The sequence below is a fragment of the Pteropus alecto genome, unplaced genomic scaffold (genome assembly GCF_000325575.1).
Source record: "Pteropus alecto unplaced genomic scaffold, ASM32557v1 scaffold370, whole genome shotgun sequence".
NCBI lineage: Eukaryota > Metazoa > Chordata > Mammalia > Chiroptera > Pteropodidae > Pteropus > Pteropus alecto.
This window is the reverse complement of record NW_006431075.1, coordinates 679,955-695,846: the sequence shown is the minus strand read 5'-3', so window position 1 is coordinate 695,846 and position 15,892 is coordinate 679,955. Positions and strand designations below refer to the sequence as shown.

The following is a 15,892-nucleotide window of genomic DNA, read 5'->3' as shown; positions in this document are numbered from 1 at the left end:
TTTCTTATTTTTACTTTTTAATTATAAAGTAAATACATGGTCATAATAACCTTTGAAACACGTATGAAAATTAATTCATTTAGCAATCTTTTTTCTTTCCGCCACTCCTGTGCTTTGTGAGATAGTTTATATATATATATAAAATATATATACATATCATACTGTTAAAAGTTTATTTACAAAAATAATGCATATTATTTTGTAACTTGCTTTTTAATTTTTCAATTACAGTTGACATTCAGTATTATATTAGTTTCAAGTTTATAGCATCATGGTTAGACATTTATATAACTTACAAAGTTATCCTCCTGATAAGTCTAGTACCCACCTGATACCAAACATAGTTATTACAATATTATTGACTATATTTCCTAGGCAAAACATATAAAATCTAATTATAATTTTTATATCCGTCAGGGTTCAACCAGAATATGCGATCATGAAGCCTGGCTAAGTATCTCCAAAATTGTAGGGCAGGCAGTCAGGAATGGCAGATCATGGGCAGTCTTAAACTCCTGGGCATAGGCCAAAGCTGTCATCTATAGGCAGGAAGATTATAAGAAGGATGGAACTCTACATTCAGAGGGAGACCTCAGCTTTGCTATTTTTTTAAGTGGCAAAAACAATTACTATGAGCTCTATGCTCTTAACAAACTTTAAGTGCATGATATAATAATGCAAACTATAGGATCAATGTTGTATAGCAAATCTCTAGAACTTATTTACATCTTGTAAAAATAGACCTTTATACCTATTGAACAGCAGCTCCCCATTTCTCCCCTCCCTGAATCCTCTGGGAATCACCATTCTACTCTGTGTATATATGAGTTTGACCTTATATTTATTTTAGATAAATATAGCAGAATCATGTTATATTTGTTGTCCTGTGACTGCCATATTTCATTTAGCATAATGTCCTCCAGATTCATTCATGTCGTCACATATGGCAGAATTTCCTTCCTCTTTAAGGGGCTGAGTAATAATCCATTGTATGTACATACTATATTTTTTTAATCCATTCATTCACTGATGGACAGTTTGTTTCTATGTCTTGGCTATTGGGACTAATGCTGCAATCAACATGAAAGTACATATATCTCTTGAAGATCTTGATTTCAATTATTTTGGATGTATACCCAGATGTGAGATTGCTTTTTATATGATAGTTACATTTTTTTAATTTTAAGAACCTCCATACTGTTTTCCATAGTGGCTGCACCATTTTAATTCTCAACAGTGTACTATGGTTCCAGTTTTTCCACATCCTTGCCAATACTTACTATCTTTTGTTTATTTGATAATAACTATCTAAACAAGAGTGAAGTGATATCTTCCTGTGGTTTAGATTTGTATTTCTCTGATGATTAGTGAAGTTGAGAATCTTTTTATATACTTCTTGGCTATTTATATGTCTTCTTTGAAGACATGTCTATGGAAGTCCTTTGCCCATTTTTTAAAATCAAGTTATTTGATGTTTGTTTGTTTGTTTTGCTATTTAGTGTTCCACATAAAAGTTCCACATAGAAGTTTCTTATATGTGGAAATGAACCCATTATCAGATATATGGTTTGCAAATATATTTTCTCCAATTCCATAGTTTGCCTATTTATTCTGTTGTTTCTTTTCTCTGCTATGCATAAGCATTTTAATTTGTTATAGTTCCACTTTTCTGCTTTGCTTCGTTGCCTTTGCTTTTGGTATCATATTCAAGAAATCATTACCAAAACCAATGTCAAGAAGCTGTTTTCCTGTGTTTTCATCTAGGAGTTTTACAGTTTCATGTAATACATTTAAGTCTTCAGTCCACTTTGAATTGATTTTCATGTATGGTGTAATATAGGAGGTTGGTTTCATTCTTTTGCATCTGGATATCCAGTTTTTCCCTAACCATTTGTTGAGAAAACTATCCTTTTCTAATTGTGTATTCTTGGCACGCTTGTTTGACTATATATGTGTGAGTTTTTTTCTGGGCTCTCTATCCAATTCTATTGGCCTATATGTCTTTCTTTATGCCAGTATCATACTGTTTTAATTACTGTAGCTTTGAATATATTTTGAAACAAGGTCTGATGCTTCCTGCTTTGTTCTCTCAAGATTGCTTTAGCTATTATGGGTCTTTGTGGTTCCACATGAATTTTAGGATTGTTTTTTCTGTTTCTGTAAAAATGTCATTGAAGTTTTGGAAAGATCGCATTGAATCTGTATATTGCTTTGGGCAGAATGGACATTTTAACAATATTAACTCTTCCACTACAAGAAAAGAAAACCTCAAGCTAATATCCTTGAAGAATATAATGGAAGAATTCTTAATAAAACAATAGCAAATAGAATTCAACAACACAAAAGCATCATACACCATAACCAAGTGGGATTTGTCCCTGGGATGCAAGAATGGTTCAACATGTGCAAATCAATTAGTGTGATACAGTGCATTAACAAAATGAAGGATAAAAATTACATGATCATCTCTATAGATGTATAAAAGCATTTGATAAAGCTCATCACCCTTTTGTGATAAAATCTCTCAACAAAGTAGGTATAGAAGAAATGTACCTGAACAAAATAAGGCCGTATATAAAAGGCTCATAGCTAACATCATACTCAAAGAGGAAAATCTGAAAGCTTTTTCTCTAAGATTGGGAACAAAATAAGGATGCTCACTTTCACCACTTCTACTCAACATACTAGTGGAAGCCCTCGCCAGAGCAATTACACAAAATGAATTAATCAATGGATGAATGAAGGCATCTAAATCAGAAAGGAATAAGTAAAATTATTCGTCTATAGATGATACCATCTTATATATAGAAACCCCCAAAGATGCCACAAAAAAGCCCTTACAACCAATAAATGAAGTTAGTAAATTTACAGGATACAAAATCAACACACAAAAGTGAGTTGTGTTTCTATACACTAAAAACAAACTATATGAAAAGGAAATTAGTAAGCAATCACATTTATAATCACATTAAAAAGAATAACAATGCTCAGGAATAAATTAACCAAGGAGATGAAAGACTTGTATACTGAAAACTATAAAACATTGCCAAAATAAATTAAGAAGACCCAAATAAATAGAAAGACATTTTGTGTTCGTGGGTTGGAATACTTAATACTGTTAAAATGTCCATTCTACCCAAAGCAATCTACAGATTTAATGCAAATCTATTAAAACTCCAGTGACATTTTTATAGAAATAGGAAAAACAATCCTAAAATTAATGTAGAACGACAAAAGACCCATAATAGCTAGAGATATCTAGGAGAAAAGAACAAAGCTGGAGGTATCACACTTCCTGATTCAAAATGTATAACAAAGCTACAGTCATTAAAACAGTATGGTACTACCATAATGGCAGATAAATAAACCAAGGGTTAGAGAGCCCAGAAATAAACCCACACGTATAGAGCCAACATATCTTTAAAAATTGTGCCAAGAATACACAATTAGGAAATGATGGTTTCTTCAACAAATGGTGCTGGGAAAACTGGATATCCATATGCAAAAGAATGAAAATGAACTCCTTTGGTATAACATATATGCAAACTTGAAATTGATTGAAGACTTAAATGTATGATCTGAAACTATGAACGTCCTAGGAGAAAACATAGGGTAAAGTCTTCTTGACATTGGTGCTTGCGATGAGTTTTTGAATATCATACCAAAAACATAGGCAACAGAGTAAAAATAGACAAGTGGGACTACATAAAACTAAAATATTTCTGCAGAGCACAGAAAATAATAATAATAATAATAAAAAAGTAACCTGTAGAATGGGAGAAAATATTTTGAACCACATATATGGTTAAGAGGTTAATTTCCAAAATATATAAGGAACTCCTATAATTTAATAGCAAAAAACAAATAATTAAAAATGGTGAAACCTTGCATAGACATTTCTGTTATTTCATTAATTTATTTTTGCCATTTGAATTTTTTCCCTCCTTCCGAGACTTTTGTTATCTCTATATACAGTTTCTCTTGTAATCTTTTTTGATTCATTATTTACTTTTCTTTGTATTTTTGTTTTTGGTTGTGAAATATTTTTCTCCTTTACACCATACTTTATTCAACCATTTTCCACCTAATAGTCCTTTAACTCATGTTCTCACTGTGAAATGCATCTTTGTAGTTAAGTCTTTGTCCAGGTTTCTGATTACTTTTTGCTTTTCAAGAATTTGGATATAATTTGCTAAAATTTCTCTTCCTGAAAAGTTGTACTAATTTATACATTTAACAAAGGTCTGTTTCTCTTAACAAAATCATGTGTTTTTGTGTTTATAGGCTTTGAAATTTCTGAAAACCAGAAGAGGCAGGCTGCAATGACCGTGAGAAAAGTTTCTAAACAAAAAGGTAAAGCTGCTTTACCTTTTACTAACACTCCCTCTCCCCAGCCCCACTCACTCTTTGTGAGACTAGAAAGCCATAGGCTATGTGCTTGCATATTAGGCTTATTTCTGTGCTGAAGTTCTCCTCGGATGATGAGGACTATCTGGATCCCAGGTGTCCCTGATGACAGATGGCTAATGGTCTTAAAGGTTTAAGGTTTAAGAGTGAATAGTGTAAAGTAATCTTGTTCAAAGATAGCTCATTTATTACAGGAGAAAAATAGAACCTCTGTTTCTTTCAATTTTTAAATGCGATAGAGAGAGAGAGAGAGAGAGAGAGAGAGAACTAAACATTACTAACAATTTAGAGACTGGTGGACAATAGTAAATCTATAGAATTTATTAATAAGTATAAATAGAGATATTTGCATAACTTTCTTTCATTGATTTGGAGGCATTTGCCAAATAAAGAATCCCTAATCAGAATGGAGAATGACAAACTTAACTAGGATAGAAGATTCAGATATTCATTCTCTCTCTCTGAACCAGAAACTAAGTACTTACAAAATAAAACTACCTTGAGAATCTATTTCAATATGAAATGAAGCTTTATCTTCTCATTTTTATAAACTAGACAAAATTAAAATGCTTAGTTGAACAAAGGGAAGGAGCTACCCTCTGTTTATTTGAGAGCCTATTCAGTACCAGTCATTTTATATAAGTTCTTTAATTTCATCTTTATGGTACCCTGAAAAATTAGACATTATTATCCTCATTTTCCAAATAAGGAAACTGAGGATCTTCTGAGTGAAACGATTGAACCTAAGTCACCTCGACTCTAAGTCCAATGCTTTTTCCTCTCCATGTCGAGGTTCTGCTGAATCTCCATTTTGGAAAAGAACAGTTCACTTTTTTCTCCCATCTCAATTATTGACAATTGCTTCTATTACTGACAGCCACTGTCATTGCTCCCAGGAGTAGGCAATCTTAATGAGACCTTACTTTCCCCAAGCCCTTCCTTGTGCTTTCTTGGTGGACTCTCTGGTTCAGAATGAGTCACCCTACAAAATGGTCAGATGCAAGTTGCCTGAAATTCCAGCAGTCACATAAAGCACCCTTAATTATTCCCAGCAATACTCCTTTTCATTGAAGATGCTGAGTGCCTATGAATATTTGATTTCCAAGTAAGTAGTGTATGCGGTTAGAGCCCCTCTGGCTAGACATAGCTATCCTTTAACAGCTTATTGCTTTTTGCTCTTGGGTGACCCTCATTGGCTCTTTTTCTCATCATGGAAATGTGATATCTTTTTAGATATGGAATTAAAGGTGATCATTCCTAATTTCTTGGGGGTGAAAATGTGAGAGATAGTGTTACAAAGCAATCTGGAGTTAATGACAGTAAAGATATGATCTGTATGTATAGAAGAGCCTTATGAGAGAAAGTGTTCCTTCTTTAGACAGAGATATGAGCAGAAAAGAGCCCCAGGCATGTGGATAGTCCTCAGGCTACAAAGGGGCTACTGTCCTAGCAGCCTGCCTTTGTCTACTGGAGACTCTCACCTCCTGAGCTTCTCTCACTCTGATTTTCTTCACTGTTCCCACTACGCCATGATGCGGTGGTGCCTTTCTACCTCATTCCAGGTTCCCTCAAGCTTATCTGATACTGGCTGGTCTTTTCACTGAGAACCCTTAAAGCTAGGGAAAATCCACAAAGCAAGCAACCAGGAAACAGTCTTGTTCACTTATACCAAGCCTTTGTGTCAGATTCGTTCCCTACCCTGTCTAGTCTCAAGGCTATCCCTTTCATGTCCTCTCTCATCTCCCAGTGTCTAAACACTGGTTCACCTGAGCAGCTTTCCACCTTTCACAGCAATCTTAGAGACTTCAAAGAATGTCATCTAGTTTCAAAACTCCCAGAATTTCTGTAAATCTCTCCCCATATTTCTATGTCTAGTCTTCAAGACTCTCCTAGTCTAGGACAGTGGTGACTGATACATTTTGATAATCAAGGATTCTACACATGTGGAAGTAGTTGTCGAACTTAGTAATTGAATAGTTATGTCATGTGCATGGGAAGAGCAGGAAGGGAGTTCTTTCAGATACCCATGAAAACTAGCTTCCTTAACTATTCCAATGACTCCTTCCTGAAAGTGATGAGGAGCATTGTTGTTAAGACTTCTCTAGTGCAATGTAATTGGATAGGTAATTATTCTGGTATCCCCTTCCAACCCCATCTGTAATCCCAGGAGACCTTACCAACTCAGTATACTGCTCTGGAGAAGGGGAAGCCTGGCTGGAAGAAAAGCAGAGGACAGAGCTTAGTTCCAAGGAAGGCCTTTACATTTTACATTTGCCTTTCACACTGCCTTAGTTCTAAGAATTGATTTATAACATCTTGGGAGTTGGTGGCTAATTCCTGATTCATTAAAGCGTTTAAGTCTGTCATCATGGAGCTCTCTAGGTCCACGAGCACAGTCCCCATCTCCAGAGGCTTTAGGGCCAGCTCAAAATCAAATAAGTACCCTAGAATAATTGAAATAATCTTGAAAAAGAAGAATAAAGATGGAGTAAGCAGTCTACCCTGATTTCAACACTAGTTATATAGCTACAGTAACCAAGATAGTGTGCTGTTTGCAGAGATATAGACATTAGATAAGTGGAACAAAATAGAGAACCCAGAAATAGACCTACACAAATATACACAACTGATTTTTGACAGAGATGCTAAAGCAATTCAATAGAAGAAGGATAACCTTTTCAACAAATGGTGCTGAAGCAATTGGACTTCCATTGACCATAAAGAACCTCAAATTAAATTCATACCCTATAAAATTAACTAAGAATGGATCAATTTAAATAGATTTAAATTTAAAGCTATAAAACTTTAAAATAATAGGAAAAAAAATTTAGTGTCTATGGCTAGGCAAAGAAGTTCTTAGACTTAACACCAAAACTTGAACCACAAATTAAAAATTTGATAAAATGGACCTCATCAAAATAGAAAATATTGCTCGCGAAAGACCATGTGATGACAACACAAGCTATAGATTAGAAAAATATTTGCAAACCACATCTCTGACAAAATACTAGTATGTAGAATATGTAAAGAACTCTCAAAACTCAACATTAAAATCTACCTATTCCAACAAGAAAACGACAAACGACAAACCGATATTTCACTGAAGAAGATATATATATGGCAGTTAAATACATGAAAAGATGTTCAACATCATCGATCATTGGAGATATACAAATTAAAATCACAATAAGATATTACTATATACCAATTAGAAAGGCTAAAATAAAAAATAGTAAAACACCAAATGCTGGCAAGGATGCAGAGAAATTGAGTCATTTATAGCTTGCTTGTGAGAATATAAAATGGTACAGCCACTTTGGGAAATAGTTGGGCAGTTTCTTAAGACAGGAGACATACAACTGTCATGTGACCCAGCAATTAACACTCCTAGACATTTATCTCAGAGAAACGAAACTTATTTTCATATAAAAATCTCGAAACAAATATTCATAGCAGGTTTGTTCATAATAGCCTAAACTGGAAGCAACCCACATGTCCTTCAGTGAGAGAGAATTAAGCAAACTATGGTACACTCATACCATATTACTCATCGGGAGACAGATATTGGTACATGCAACAACTTGGGTGAATCTTAAAGGAATTACATTATGATGAATGAGAAAATCCAATTGCCAAAGGGTACATATTACAGAAATCCATTCATATAATGTTTTGAAATGATATAATTCAGAAATGGGGAATAGATTAGTGGTTGCCAGGGGATAATGAGGGAATGGGGACAGGAGAGAAGTATGCGTGATTACAAGAGTAATGAGAATGATCTTTGTAATGATAGAAATGTTATATCTCTTGACTATGTCCTGTAAGAAGGATAATATCCTAGCTGTAATATTGTACTATACTTTCATAAAATGTTACCATTAGAGAAATTGAATAAAGGATACAGAGCATATCTCTATATTTCCTCTACAACTGCATATACATCTACAATGATCTCAAAATGAAAAGCTTGATTAAAAATTTTAAATGAGAACTCTTTAAACTCCCTCCCTAATATCTCCATATTGTTTGTTGGCATCCAATACCCTCATATTTCTGACACCACCTTAGAAAACTGGTTTTAGAGGATGTCATCAAAATGGCAGAAGATTTCTGCGGTCCTTCTCCTAAAGAACAGTGACTTTGACAATCACCCATAGATGAGTGCTTTTGTTCAAGTCCAGGAGTCCAGCAGAGAAGTTCCGGATAACCCTTGGAGAAAAAAAAAATCTATGATTGGATGCATAGAAAAAGCCAATCAGTAAAGACTAGAGGAGGTGACTGCTTCTTCAAATGCAAAGACAGCAATGCAAGACTGCAAGGAATGTAAAAAATCAAGGAAGTGTTACATCACTAAAGGAACACAGTTTTCCAGAAACTGATCCCAAAAGACATGGAGTTCTGTGATTTAGCCAATAAACACTTCAAAATAGTTGTTTTAAGGACGTTCAGTGAGCTACAAGAAAACAGAGACAATTCAACAACATCAAGAAAATAATACATGAAGAAAACAAGAAATTTAATAGAGTAGAAACTGTGAAAAAAGAACTGAACAGAAATTATAGAGCTGAAGAATGTAGCAAAAGAAATGAAAAAAAAGTGCAATAGAGAGCATTAGCAGAGGACATGATCAAGCAGAAATAAGAATCTGTGCAGTCAAAGACAGGTCATTTGAAATTGTCCAATCAGAGTAAAATAAAGAAAAAGAATGAAAAAGAGTAAAATAAACCTATACAAATTATGGGATAAAGAGAGAGAGAGAGAGAGAGAGAGAGAGAGAGAGAGCGAGCGAGAGAGAGAGAGAGAGAGAGAGAGCGCGAGCGAGAGAGACTGAGAGAGAAACAATCTATAACATGTTGGAGTCCCAGAAGTAGAAGCGGTTGGAGGGAAAGGGCAGAACTCATACTTAAAGAAATAATGACTGAAATGTTCCCAAATCTGGGTAGTTATTTAGATATCCAGTTTCATGAGGTTCATTGATCTTTAAACAATTTCAACCAAAATGATCTCTAAGATACATTATAATAAAACTGTCTAAAATCTAAACCAAGGGGAGAACTTTAAAATTAGCAAGAGAAAAAATTCCTTCATACAAGGGAACCCACATAAGATTATCAACATATTTCTCAGCAGAACCTAGCAGACCAGGAGAAAGTGAGATAATATCCTCAAAGTGCTGAAAGAAAAAACTGCCAACCAAAAATACTGTGTCCAGGAAAGTTGCCCTTCCTAAATGAAAGAGACTTTCCCAGAGAGATAGAGAGAGAGAGATAGGGAGAGAAGGAGAGATGGGGAGTGAGAATTCATCATCACTAGACTTGTTTTATAAGAAATGCTGAAAACTCTTTTCTTTTAATTTTTCTTTTTCAATTAGAGTTGATATTCAATATTATTTTATATTAGTTTCAGGTGTATAGTGTAATGGTTAGACATTAATTTATGAAGTGATCCCCTGATTACGTACCCATCTAGCACTAAACATGGTTATTACAATGTTAGTGACCATATTTCCTATGCTGTATTTTACAGCCCCATGACTATTTTGCAACTACATGGATGGACCTAGAGGGTATTGTACTAAGTGAAATAAGTCAGACAGAGAAAGAAAAATGATGTATAATTTCACTTACATATGAAATCTAAAAAAATAAAATAAACAAAATGAAAATACACTCATAGATACAGAGAATAAACTGGTGATTGACAGATGTCAAGGATTTCTGCTGTCTTTCTCCTAAAGAACAGTGACTTTGACAAATTGGAGAGGCGAGGCTAAGTGAAAATGGTGAAGGGGTTAAGAAGTACAAATTGGTAGTTAGGAAATAGTCAGAGGATGGAAGGAGTTCTTCAAGCTGAAATGAAAGGCCACTAATTAGTAACATGAAAACATGACTATAAATACAAGAGTAAAAGTAAGTATATGTCTTAATTCAGAATAATCTAATATGGTGGTATGCTAATTGTTTAAATATACTATAAACGATAAAGGACAAAGGGATTAAAAATAGCTATAGGTACTTTTTTTGTTAATAGGTAATAAAAAGTCGAAAACTATGACATCAAAAACAAATTGTGGTGGGGAGAATTAAGAGGGTAGAATGTTTATATGTAGTCAAAGTTAATTTGTTATCAACATAAAATATATTATTGTAAATATAAGATATTTTATATTAGCCTCATTGTAACCATAAGCAAGTACCTACAGTAGATATACAAAAGAAAAAGAGAGATGCATCAAAGCATACCACTATGGAAAATCATCAATTCATATAGGAAGATAACAAGAGAGGAAGAAAGGAACAAAGAAACTACAAGACAGCCAGAAAATAATAAGATGGCAATAGTAATTCCTTACCTGTCAATAATTACTTTAAATGTAAATAGATAAAATTCTCATATTAACACAATAGAGTGACTGGATGGGTTAAAAAGAACCAAGACACAACTGTATACTGCCTACAGAAGTCTCAGTTCATCTTTGAGAATACACATAGCCTTAAACTACAGAGATAGGAAAAGATATTCCATACGAGTGGAAATCAAAACAGAGCAAAGGTAGCTATACTTATATCAGAGAAATAGTCGATAAGTCAAAAACTCACAAAAGACAAAGAAGATCATTATGTAATGATAAAAAATAATTCATCAAGAGGATATAATAATTGTAAATATATATGTGCCCAAAATTGATTGGATCACCTAAGTATATTAAGCAAATTACTAGTAGATCTGAAGGAAGAAACAGACAATGATACAATAATAGTAGGAGATTTTAATACACCACTTTCAACAATTGCTAAATCACCAAGACAAGAATGATTGAGAATATTGGACTGATAATATATTTAGACCACATGGACCTAACAGACATAAAAAGAACATTCTATCCAACAGCAGATTTCACATTTTTCTCAAGCCCACGTGCAACATTCTCCAGTATATCATGTGTTAGGTCACAAAACAAGTCTTAGCAAATTTAAGAAGACAAATTATATCAAACATATTTTCCAACCACAGTGGTATGAGACTTGAAATCAGTAACAGGAGGGAAGCTGGAAAATTCACAAATTTGTGGAAATTAAACAACACACAAATGGCCAATGGGTCAAAGAAGAAATCAAAGGGGAAATAAAAAGAATATCATGAGATGAATGAAAATGTAAACACAATATACCAAAAGTTATAGGATACAGGAAAAGCAATTTTAGGAGGAAAGTTTATAGCCATAAACACCTACATAGAAAAAAAAAAGTAAGATTTCAAATAAGCAACCTAACTTTATAACTCAAGGAACAAGAAAAAGAAGAAAAAAAGCCCAAATTTAGCAAGAAAAAAGGAAATAATGATCAGAGCAGAAATAAGTAAAATAAGGACCAAAAAACAATAGAGAATATCAATGAAATTAAAAACTGGCTTTTTGAAAAGATAAAGTTGACAAAACGTAGCTGGACTAAAAATGAAGAGAAGACTCAAAATCAGAAATTAAACAGAAGATATTATAAGTGATACCACAGAAATAAAAAGAATCATAAGAGAATAATATGAACAATTATACACCAACAAATTGGGTAACGTAGAAGAAATGAATAAATTACAAGAAACATACAATGTACCAAAACTGAATCATAAAGAAATAAAAAATCTGAACATACCAATAACAAGTAAGAAGATTGAAGCAGTCATAAAAAGAAAATACATGCCAACACAGAAAAGCTCAGGACCAGATGGTTTAATTCTATGAAAATTCTATGAAACATTTAAAGAATATTTAATACCAGTCCTTTTCAAACTCTTCCAAAGACATGAAGTGGAGGGAACATTCCCAAACTCATTTTACAAGGCCAGGATTACCCGGATACCAAAGCCAGAGAAAGACACTACAGTACAATATAGGCCAATATCCCTGATGAATATAGATGCAAAAATTCTTAGGAAACAAAATTTAACAGCACATTAAAATGATCTTACAGCATCATCAAGTTGTATGCATCCCTAGGATGCAAAACTGGTTTGACATATGCAAATTAGTAAGTATGATACACCACATTAATAGAAAAAAAAGACAAAAAAAACATGATCATCTCAATAGATGCTGAAAAAGCATTTGACAAAATTCAACATTCTTTTATGTTAACTCTCAAAAATTAGGTATAGAAAGAACTTACATCAACATAATAAAGGCCATATGTGACAAACCCACAGCTAACATCATACTCAATGATGAAAGGTTGACAGCTATTTTTATAAGATGAAGAACAACAGAATGGTGCCAACTCTCACCACTTCTATACCACATAGTACTGGATCCTAGGCAGAGCAATCAGGCAAGAAAAAGAAGTAAAAATTACCTCTGAATCACAAAAGAGAAAGTTAACATTAATTCTCTCTTGCCTATGACAAGTTTTTATATATAGAAAATCCTAGAGACACCACCAAAAACTGTTAAATCTAATCAATGAATTCAATAAGGTTGTAAGATGCAATATCAACATACAAAGTTCACTAGCATTTTATACAACAACGAACTATCTGAAAAATAAAAACAATCCACTTACAATAGTATCAAAAATGATAAAAAAAAAATACTTAGGATTATATCTAACCAAAGAGGTGAAAGATGTGTACACTGAAAACCCTAAGGCATCTATGAAAAAATTTGAAGAAGACACAAAAATGGAAGATATCCTGTGTTCCTTGATTGGAAGAATTAATACTGTTAAAATTTCTGTACTACCCAAAGCCATCTATAGATTCAGTGCATTTTCTCTCAAGTTTCCAATGGCATTTATATTTTATTTATTTATTTTTTAAATTAAGTTTATTGGGGTAACATTGGTTAATACAATTATATAATTTTTGGGTGTACATTATAATTTGACATCTGTATATTCTATTGAATGTTTACCACTCAAAGTCCAGTTTCCTTCAGCTACCTTATATTTGATCCCCTTTACCTACTTCACCCTCCTCTTACTCCCCTATATTTGACCCCTTTACCTCATCTACCCTACCTACTACCTTCTGGTAACCATTAGTCTGTAGTCCATGTCCATGAGTCTCTGTTTGTTTGTCCTGTTCATTTGTTGCTTTTAGGTTTATATCCCACATATAAGTGCTATCATGTGATTTTCAACTTTTCCTGTCTGGCTTATTTCGCTTAGCATGATGATCTCGAGGTCTATCCATGTTGTTGCAAATGGCAGTATTTCATCTCTTCTTATGGCTAATATTCCATTGTATATATGTACCACAGCTTCTTTAGCCAGTCATCTACCATAGGACATTTTGGTTGCTTCCATGTCCTGGCCACTCTGAATAATGCTGCTCTGAACATTGGTGTGCAAATATCTTTATGGATATGAGTTTTCAAGTCTTTGGGGTAAATACCCAGTAGAGGGATTACTGGATCATATGGTAGATCAATTCTTAGTTTTTGAGGAACCTCCATACTGTTTTTCCAATGGCATTTTTAACAGAAATAGAAAACACAATCCTGAAATTCCTATGAAATCATAAAAGACTTTGAATGGCCAAAGCAATTCTGAGAAAGAACAAAACTAGAAGCATCACAGTTCCTGACTTCAAATTATATTACAATGCTATAATATTCAAAACAGTATGGTATTGGAAAAAAGTACAGTTACATAGACTAATGGAAGAGAATCTAGAGCCCAGAAATAAACTCATGTATATACCGTCAATTAATATTTGACAAAAGAGCCAAGGAGGTTAAAGATTTGTACAATGAAAGCTATTAGATACTTATGAAAGAAGTTGAAAAAGACAAAAATGAATGGAAAACTATTTTATGTTAATGGATCATAAGAATTAATATTGTGAAAATGTCCTTACTACCCAACACCATCTATAGATTCAATGAAATCCCTAACTCAAATTCCATGGCATTTTTCACAGAAGTAGGTAAAACAATTCTAAAATTCATATGGAACCACAAAAGACCCCAAATAACCAAAGCTATCCTGAGAAAGAAGAACAAATCTGGGAATATCTTACACTTCCCAATTTCAAACTATATTACAAAACTATGGTAATCAAAACGGTATGGTACTGGCATAAAAACCAACATATAGAGCAATGGAACAGAATTATAAATCCACAATTATAAACCCACATTTATAGCCAACTAATATTTGTCAGGACACCACGAGCACTTAGTGGGTAAAGGATAGTCTCTTCTATAAATTGTATTGGGAAAATTTAATATTCACATGCAAAGAATGTATTGGACCTCTATCTTATATCACTCACAAAACTTAACTTGAAATGGATTAAAGACTTGGTTATAAGACCCAATACCATGAAATTCCTAGAAGAAAACAAAGGGAAAATTCTTGACATTAGTCTTGGCAATGAGTTTTTTAATACATCAAAAGCACAAGCAATGGAAACAAAAATGAACAGATAGGACTACATCAAACTACAAAGCTCTACGCAGCAAAAGAAACAACACAATGAAAAGACAACCTATGATATAGGAGAAAATATTTGCAAACCATATATCTGATAAGAGACTAAAATTCAAAGTATATAACCAACTCAATAGCAAAAAACAAGTAGTCCGATTAAAAAATGGACACAGGACCTGAATAGACATTTTTCCAAAGAAGACATACAGATGGCCAACAGATATATGAAAATGTGTTCAATACCACTAATCATCAGAGAAATATAAGTCAAAACCACAATAAGATATTGTCTCATGTCTGTTAGAATGGCTATTATCAAAAAGACAAGAGATAACAAGTCCTAGTGAAGATATGGAAAAAAGAGAACCCCTGTACACTTTTGGGGAGAATGTAAATTTGTAAGCCACCATGAAAACAGTATGGAACATTCTCAAAAAATTAAAATTAAAACTGCTATCTGTCTAGCAATCCCACTTCTGAGTATATATAGGAAGGAAATGAAGTCAGGATCTTGAAGAGATATCTGCGCTCTCATATGTTCCTTGCAATATTATTCACAATAGCCAAGACATGGAAACAACCTACCTGTCTTTCAGTGGATAAATAGATAAAATAATATATATACACACACACACACATACACAGTGGAATATTATTCAGCTATAAAAAGAAGGAAATCCTGCCATTTATGGGAACATACATGGACTTTGAGGGCATTGTGCTATGTGAAATAAATAAAACATTAAAACACAAATACTATATGATCTCACTTATATTTGGAATCTAAAAAAGGCAAACTTATAAAAACAGAAAGTCGATCGGTGGTTGCTAGAGACTGGAGTTAGAAGTGGGACGATGTTGGACAAAGGGCACAAACTTTCAGTTATAAAATGAAGTTCTGGAGATATAATGTATAGTATGGTTAATATACAGTATGGTTAAATGTAGTTAACCATACTTACTATATATTTAAGAGTTGCTAAAAGAGTAGTTTTTAAATGTTCTTAACACACAAAAAAAGATAATTTTGTGAGGTGATGGATATAACCCACCCTAGT

At 33.4% G+C, this 15,892-nt stretch overlaps 1 protein-coding gene across 2 annotated transcripts in view; it reads left to right on the top strand.

Annotated features, from left to right (window-relative positions):
• The window catches only part of ARHGEF9 (Cdc42 guanine nucleotide exchange factor 9), a 124,511-nt gene that overhangs the window by 107,279 nt on the left and 1,340 nt on the right, over positions 1-15,892 (top strand). For both annotated transcript variants that reach the window (XM_025038475.1, XM_015596262.2), the window contains exon 8: positions 4,285-4,353. In XM_025038475.1, the coding sequence (XP_024894243.1) occupies positions 4,285-4,353 (69 nt within the window). The remainder of the gene's footprint in view (positions 1-4,284; positions 4,354-15,892) is intronic.